The 8,606-nt window shown below is 39.3% G+C and overlaps 1 protein-coding gene across 1 annotated transcript; it reads right to left on the bottom strand.

The window, feature by feature from the left end:
• Nucleotides 1-289: 289 nt before the first annotated feature.
• LOC115725865 lies at nucleotides 290-6,823 on the bottom strand. Its single transcript, XM_048279720.1, has 8 exons — nucleotides 6,655-6,823; nucleotides 5,007-6,542; nucleotides 3,574-3,642; nucleotides 3,026-3,438; nucleotides 2,789-2,933; nucleotides 1,961-2,100; nucleotides 1,738-1,879; nucleotides 290-681 (listed from the first exon to the last, which is right to left on the bottom strand). Exons 1-8 carry the CDS (start codon nucleotides 6,767-6,769, stop codon nucleotides 290-292), a joined length of 2,952 nt encoding a protein of 983 aa, XP_048135677.1. The 5' UTR covers nucleotides 6,770-6,823.
• Nucleotides 6,824-8,606: the final 1,783 nt, after the last annotated feature.

The following is an 8,606-nucleotide window of genomic DNA, read 5'->3' as shown; positions in this document are numbered from 1 at the left end:
TCTAATTCTTAATGATGATGGCTTTGGGTTGGCTCACACTTCTAGGCTTTTTTAAGGCCCTTTAGCCCCGTCCGTGCCCAAAAAGAAAAACGATCTTGAGCCCAAAAGTTTTGTCCAATCTAGACTTTCAGGTTGTAGAGCAAACTACAAAAATTGAAATTCCTGGAACAAAAACAGGATGAGGAGAAAAGGAAACAAATGGAGTTGGAAGGACGGCTGTTTGCAGACACATTGCTGCGCTTTACAATTGGCTTCCAGAGTTGAAAGACTTGCATTTCTTCCACTGAACTCACCGCGGTTTGCCTTGAAAAGCCATTCCACTGCTAGAGCTTCCCTGGCTCGTTCTGACAATTTCAGATGAAGTTTGCCTTATCTGGAAATTTTGGAGACCCTTCAAAACTTCAACAACTTCACTCATCTGGGGACGAAGTCTTGGATCGTGGCTAAGGCAGTGAGCGACCAACTGCGAAGCAATGCGGGCTCCGTTTAGTGAGTATCGACGTTCCAGCTTTGGATCTATCAATCTGTGCAACTCTCGTTTCTTTGTTAGAGATGGACGAGCCCATTCGACAAGGTCATGCTGACTGGAAGGCCGACTTTGGTCTATGACTCGCAATCCGGTCAGAATTTCCAAAAGAACCACACCAAAACCATAGACATTGCTCTTTGCCATGAGGTGCCCTGCAATACAACATGGGCAGTCACTGGACGGGGATACACAAAACAAGTACCAAATGATCCTATGTTAGATATAGGTACAATCCATGAGGTCCCTGCCAAATGTCTCAACCCTCACCTCTAGCAATCAAAAACAGGTACTTGACCCAAAAGGCTGAAACAATAACTTAGTTCTTTGTCCTTCCATCACTTCCTTTTCTTATAGCAATCAAAATCAGGTATCTGCTTCGGGGAGGTAATAATTTATAGCAAATAGACATGAACTAACTACCAAATCTCAAATTCAGAATGATGCCTACTCTTAGAAATCGTCAAATCAAAATTATCTCAATTTTAGATAACATAGTTAACGCTTGTTCATGCATTGCCTTCACTTAAATTTATAAAGACAAATGTAGATCAGAAATAAAATATGAAAATTTCAACTCAAAATCAACAGATGTAAAAGATAAAATCAAATGCCTTCATATAACGAAAGAACTTTAATTATGAATCCATGTTTCGGTTATTACTGGTTACAAATCCTACCAAAAAGTACCGGACCTAATGGGAATTAATCGGGTGATCGAAGGGTGTAGCGAACTTCTCTCATTATTTGAAAAGAATAACATTAACCAAAAAAAAAAAATTCACTTGCCAGCAATGCGTGATTAATGTGGCTTATGAACTCGCGTAATTTGCACCCTCAAGATCCAAATTTACATGTTCTTGTAAATCTAGATCACCTAGGAACACTAACTCATGATGTCCACATCTATGACTGGCATATATTTAGCCTTTCGCCACAAGTGAGCGTCCAGCAAATTTTCCAGTTTCCTCCCAGGCAAAAATATGATACAGACACCATACATTGCAATTGGAGGAGACCAAATGCACATAGAGAAAGGTAGGTATATCAGTGTATAACCATTCCTCTAATTTTCTTGTCTTTTTGGTCACGATTGACCAGCCTAATTCAATTCAGTTGCTAATCATAATTCGTCTATTACTCAAACCATTTTTATGCAGATGACTTGGACAGTTCTCATCCTCAAATTGCCCCTACTAACATTTACATACCAGTCGCCACATATTCCGGGGCAGCATAGCCATATGTTCCAATGGTTTTGGTGGCAAAGTGAGTTTGGGGGAATACGGGAGAGTCATCTCCCTTGGGATAAAATCTTCCAACTCCTAAAACAGAAAGCTTGGCATTGTAGTCCTGAAAAAAGACAAGTTATAAGAAAGTGGAACCACATAATTAAAAAGGAAAAAGAATGTTGCCACAGCTTTTGCTACATACAGCATCTAATAGAATCTTGGAAGTTTTAAAATTACGGCATATCACTTTCGGTTCTGCTTCCTCATGAAGAAAAGCAAGACCCTTTGCAGCATCCAGGGCTATTTTCATCCTGGTAGACCAAGAAAGAGGCAGAGTCGCTCCTACACAGCCCACAAAAGAAAACAAGAACTGGTTATAAATGTTTGTCATCACAGATAAATCAATGTTCCCTTTGTGAAGCCACCATAGTCAAAGATAGTTAAGGTTAAAACTGATACCAACTTTTGATAAATAACTGTGAAGAAATTACGCAAAGGAAAGCTCAGCTAAACCTACTTGTAGTACTGAGAGACAAAGGTGATAAAATGATACTACGATCATCACACGGATGAAGCTGCTAAAAAGTGACATTTCACGACCAGTTCTGATCTCCCGACATTTCTTTCCTTTTTCTTACTGGCTTCGAACAATAAAGTCCTCTGAGTTTGATAACAGTGAAAGTCCCAGGTATCGCATCCTTGGGTTGGCAGTGGCTCCAACAACAAACAAGCAATTTACTTAAAAACATTTCAGGCAGAAGAACATCCAACAGAGGACGAGATTTTTAACCAATTTTTTTTGGGTAAATATGATTCCAAGCCCTATTATCTTCTGGAAAGACTCCCATAATTAGGACAAATATGATTCTCTCTCCTTCACATTATTATCTAGATGCTAGTAGCAATCTATTAGTTTCTTGGGAGACACATTCAATATACAGCTACAGGAGGATTGTTTCACCATGAAAACTTATACAGTAAGAACATAATGTAAGACGTCATTAAGGGCACCAGGCACGTAGTAAAGTACCACTGCGCATTTTAAAGAGCTGATCCTCCAAGCTCCCTCGTTGCATAAACTCATATACTAGCAGCCTTTCATCGAGTTCAATGCAATATCCAATTAAGTTTACCAAATTTGGATGTCCTACATGACCAAGATGCTTCACTTCAGCCTGCCACATGGAAAGCGCAACACATGAAATGTCATACTAACAGTCAAACCTGCATCAATCCCGAAATAAGAGATCATTGGATGATACATCACCAGCCATTCCTTGCGACCCTGGATCCAATCGCATTTGAGTCTCTTAACAGCAACCATCAGCCCAGTGCCATTTTCTTTAATACAACCCTTAAAGACACTGCCAAAACCACCTCTATTGAGCAGAGTGGCATTACTGAAGTTTTTTGTAGCTAACTTAAGGTCATTTAACGAAAATTCCCGCAGCAGAGGAGTAACTAGAATTTCCTCTTCAAGTTTAGAAGTTGAAGGGTTAATGGTAGTTTTACTAGCTGTCTTCGATGAAATTGAAGATGTAATTGCTGAATTACTGGTGGTCTTCAAGGAAACTGAGGCGTTAATTGCTGTATTACTAGTGGTTGTAGATGAAATCCCAGGAGAGACAGGCTGTTCTCCGCTTGTATCATTTGTAACATCACGTACACAGCGAAAACCACCTTCACCGAAAAGACTTGCAGAACCAAAGTTTCTGCAAGCTAACTTAAGGTCATTAAATAAGGATTTCCGCAGCCGAGGAGCAACTCTAGGCTCCCTTTTGAGTTTAGTAGTTGAAGGGTTAACTGCTTCATTATCAGTGGTCGTAGATGAAACCACAGGAGGAGCAGGGTGCTCTCTGCTTGCATCATTTGGAATACTTTGCGCTGCTCAAACACAAAATCAGCGTATTAGGCAAAACGAGTAACCACACTTAGATGAATAACAAGCACCAGGCCACGTCATCTAAACAGGAATTTAAAGATGAATCAGCTAATCTGCCAGTTGGCCTAGCACGTGTTACTTTTGCAATACTAGGAAACATCCAATCCCGAACAGAGGAGCATGTAGTCACCCAGGTGGATATCTGTGGTCTACAACAGATAACTATGACAACATAATCAGAGTGATGGAAAAAGATAAGCAGCAATAAATCTACCTGATCTCTTGATATAAACAAAAACAATCCTATGAATCAATCAACTCCTCAACGAGCTTCACCACTTTCAGCTCCAGTTCATGACATAACACCACTCAATACCTATTGAAACACAAAAGCTTTCTTCAAGCAACTCAGCATGCCAATGTCCTGTCTACCTGATGTACGACTTTCTCAATCTCTGAGGCACTGAACACTCACTTGTTAGCATATCACACCCTCAACCTACTCTAGATCTGTCACAAACTTATCTCTTCGTATGAGAACTTCGCTGTCATCACCCATTACTAGATCATGTATAATGCACAATAATTGTTCTTCTCTTGCCAAACCAACACTAACAATTAAAATTCTGAAAACAAAGCACACTCCTAAGGATGCTGGAAATTAAAGAGAGCCTCAGAGAGTAACTAGGCAAGTTCCAATTGGGCTACAGCATGAGTCATTTAAGTGGGAAATGACAATCGCATGTCGAACAAAAGAGTTTCATAGACTGGGCATAATGGCACATTTAGAGAGAAAAAATTCTCCGACTTGACAAGTGTTAGTGGGGCAAATGCATGAGTCACCAAAGCGCAAAACCAGAATTAGACTATAAATTCACAATAAGAAGCTACACATAATGGCAAAATACCCCACTTTGCTTCTTTTCGGGTTTTAATGGTCTTATGGTCAGCATCCACTAAATAAGTTAAACTTTCAGATAGGACTTTTATTTGGTACTAGAGTCAACTTTTGATTTTTCATGCCCCATTTAATATTTCATTTCGAGTAAGATATTTTCTCTATATTATTCCTAAAGTGCGTTCATCAAAGGTTTTATTTGGGTTTGAACATGAGAGGGAATATTAAAGTATTGAACATCACTTGTTTACAGAGCTTATATAAACCATTGCTTTAAGGTTAATAGATCAGGTATCCACTTTGAAAAAGATAAGAGTTCATTCAGATAAGTGTTGACTTTCCAATTCTCTTAATTAAAGCTGGGCTTGCAGCTTTAACTTGTTCAATCAACTGTATAAAACGAAAGTGAAAGAAAAAGACCTGCATAATTTCAACAAAACAATACTCTCTGCTGATTATTGCCCTTACCTTCAGTCACTGTCAGATGATTGCAAGAGAATTCATCAGTTGATGGATGCCTGAGATTCGGACAATCAAAAATGCTCATTTGTTCCAAGTTTGGTGCAATGCAAAGGCCATAGGAAAGGCCAATGAGTTCAGGCAAAGAGAATAGGAATATCTTTTTCAACCTGGGAAGGAAAGTACCCTTGCAAATTAAAGGATCTTCACACCTCACTAAACTTTTGACAAGGGGGCAGTCTTCAACTTTGAGCTCTTCTAAGCTATCAAGGTTTTTCAGTAGTTCAGGTGTGAATATAGTGGTCAACTGAGGACATGTCAGTAAGACCAAGCATTTAAGATGAGACAAGCATCCTCGATGCAGTGGCCCCTCATAAATGCTCCTCAAGCTCTTCAAACGATATACATAGAGATACTCAAGTGATCCAAGAAACCTCCTATCATCCTCCCATGTTTCCAATGCAATTTCACTTCTATCAGCTTCATCGTACATTTCAGTTCCATCAATAATTACCTGAGTCTCATTACACTCCCCAATTATGCAGCATTTCAGTTGCTCCATGTTCTCAATCCCAAAATCAGATAGCTTAGTCACATCCGTATGGCGGTCTAAAAAAAATGCAGTAGTATGCGAGAGCATATTTTGGATATTGATGGGTACACCCACACCATTTACATATCTGAGGGATCTATCCCAGTATTCAAACTCAAGCTCAAGATCCACTGGGAGACGAGACATGATGCGTTCATCATGATTGCCAACAATAAATTTGAAATGCGATAACCATCTAGGTATACAAAACCATTCAAATTTCCTGAGATGGTCCACCTGTGGAAAGTACAGTTTAAGTGTATCCAGCCTTGTCAAGCCACAAACATCGTCAACAATAGCTTCCACAACATTTTCCCATCTCTCATCCTCCGGATTTACATTAATACTTAGCTCTTCTAATTTAGAGAGCGCAGAAATAGTGCCTTGAGGAATCAATGCAGCAGTTTTCGCAGATTTTGTGCCCCGATTTATGCATCGACAAAAAGATACTTCTAAGCAAGTGAGCTTTGTGAGCTTGGCAACCTCCTTTGGGAGATCCATGATCTCAGTCCCTTCAAGATCAAGTACCTCAAGCTGCTGAAGTTCTCCAATTTTTGGAGGTAACACCGTCAATAGCTCACAGTGATTTAAGAATAGTCTTTTTAGGCGGCTTAACCTGAACAGAGACTCTGGCAAGGACTTGATCCGAGTTCGGGATAGATTCAGGATTTCCAGAGCAGGCATGTAATCAAAGAAAGAGGGAGTAATCATTCTAAGTTTGTAATTTCTATTCAGAAACAACGCCAAGAGTACACGACTCCGAGGATCCTCGGGTAACTCAGTAAACTGATTTTCCATCAAGTAAATCTCTGTGAAACTCTGCCATTGCTTGACTTCTGGAGGCGCCGTCAGTCCTAAACCCCCGCACATAAGGACCGTTCTGCTATATTCAGGTCGACTGGGTTCGACGTCGTCACAACATATCTCAAGTTCCTCTACCTGTTGCGGTGTACCTGAGCCAAACAACACATGAAGAATCCAGCCAAAAACCAAACATGGATGAAAAATTCGAGGAAATGAAGTAACTACGAGAGATGTCGGAATCGGATGCTTGAACGGACAAACCTGAAACCGAAGCAGGATCTGAATCGCAGGCCTGCGTTGGAAAACTTGCTCTCGCCCTACTTCTATGGCTTCTCCACTGCCCAATCGACTCTGGCTTGCTTCTGATGTTCCCCATGATCGCACTCCAAAAAGAAGGAAGAAGCAAATGAAGCACGCAGTGTCCCCTGTCCGCGAACCGTTTCCCGATATAAACGTCTTAGGTGTAGAATCCGAACGAACCGGTCAAGTGCGTCCGGATAAGACCGGTTCGGCCTAGTTGAAATTCTTCTTGTTGGTGGAGTAATTTAAGTGCACTGACATGACATACGATACGACATAAAACACGATATATTACACGACGTGACATACAACATGTGATTTATTAAATAATAAAAAAAATTGATACATTGAGACACATTATATAAATTATCATTTTTATGATTCTATAAATAAATAACAAAAAAAGCCTAGAATAAAAGAATAAAATTATCACTTTTATATATGTTCTTTTTTATTCCCTCAAAAAAGAATAAAATAAAAATGAAAAAAAAATCACTAAAAGAGACCCCTCCCACTTCAAAACCTAATCCACCCACTCCTTTGGCGCAGCTCGATGATCCTCGCCTCCCACCCCTTGCTTTTCCTTTTTTTATTCGCAAAAAAAAAAAAATTAGAAACCTCTTATTTCAAAATCCTAATTGCCCACTCTACGTTTTTCTTTTTAGGCCCCAACCCCTGCTTTTCTTTTCATTTCAACAAACATAGCAATTCACGATGGTCCCACCTTCGATCTGCGACCGAGTCCCTCTTCAACCTCACCAAACAAACCAATCCCAACTCTCTCAAGCTCACCCACCTCCTCCACAACTGCCCTCACATCGAGCTCTGCGACATGTCTGCGAGCCTCCTCCTCAAGCTCCTCAAGCGAGGCAAGGCAATGCAAGGTGAGCCCACAGTGAAGTGATCATTTTTAAAAAAATTAGCACTTAAATGATTATTTTTTTTTTAAATTGGCACTTAAGTGATCGTTTTAAAAGTTTTGACATTAAAGTGAGTGTCGTACACAAGTTTTGACACTTATAAGTCTTAAGCTTGTATTTTCTTTGTTTAAAGCTTTTGCAAAAGTATTTTGAACGTTACTCTCATATTTGCTTAGTCGAGTTCTCTCTTACATCAAATCTTCAAAATTTCTGGATCTCTTTTGGTTCCCACAAGGACAGAACCTATAACCTCTTACGAATAGCGAGTCGCAATAATGAATCAGTGAAGTACGAGTTCTTAAAAAAAAAAATTGAGAGCAGTGACCACCTCACTATTAAACATGCACCGTTAGATCACATTAGTCCCAAATGGGGCCCATCTCATCTAATGATACCTATGAACGTCGCATACATGTATAAGTTATATCCAAGAATTTTTCGGTGGGAGAGCAGAAATTGCATGCACCATCCCGATAACGGTCGACAATTCCAACAAAATTGATCCACTTAAAGTTAGAAATTTAATGTGTATCTATTTCGCGAAAAGTAAAAAATATGAAAACTATGTTTATAAAAGTGATTACTTCTATCTCTTATAAAAATAAATGAATAAAAAGTATTTTCATTGTTCATGAGAATAATAAGATATAAATATTTGACGATAATAAAAAAAAATTGGCTAATTATTTCAAGTAATAAAAAAGAGATTTTTTTTTGCAAATTATTTATTTTCTCAAAATAAACGAAGCTTTATAAAATGGCTTGTTTGTTTAGCCAAAAAATGAAAAAGGTATAGTCATTTCGTCCTACTTGTTTTTAGTCATCAAAATTGGTTATTGAATTTATTTCTCTCGAAATTACGAGAGTTGCTACAGTGGCAAACTTCCCGCTTGAGAAGGGGCAAGTCTCCACTTTCTTAGGGTTGGAGGTGGGGATGCGTGAGTGAGGGAGCGGGATGTCGTAATCTGCACACGATACATAGCGCATACAAGA

The sequence above is a fragment of the Rhodamnia argentea genome, chromosome 5, assembly GCF_020921035.1.
Source record: "Rhodamnia argentea isolate NSW1041297 chromosome 5, ASM2092103v1, whole genome shotgun sequence".
NCBI lineage: Eukaryota > Viridiplantae > Streptophyta > Magnoliopsida > Myrtales > Myrtaceae > Rhodamnia > Rhodamnia argentea.
Note: the sequence above shows the minus strand (reverse complement) of the source record. Positions and strands in the feature narration are given on the sequence as shown.

What these genes read in the sequence shown, in the direction of transcription:
- LOC115725865 (XM_048279720.1), bottom strand. Translation starts at nt 6,769, where the DNA reads ATGGGGAACATCAGAAGCAAGCCAGAGTCGATTGGGCAGTGGAGAAGC. An exon ending in AGGGTCGCAAGGAATGGCTG is followed by an intron (nt 2,934 to 3,025) that starts GTGATGTATCAT and finishes TCCATGTGGCAG; the next exon opens with GCTGAAGTGAAGCATCTTGG. An exon ending in GCTCTTTAAAATGCGCAGTG is followed by an intron (nt 2,101 to 2,788) that starts GTACTTTACTAC and finishes TGGGCTGTGTAG; the next exon opens with GAGCGACTCTGCCTCTTTCT.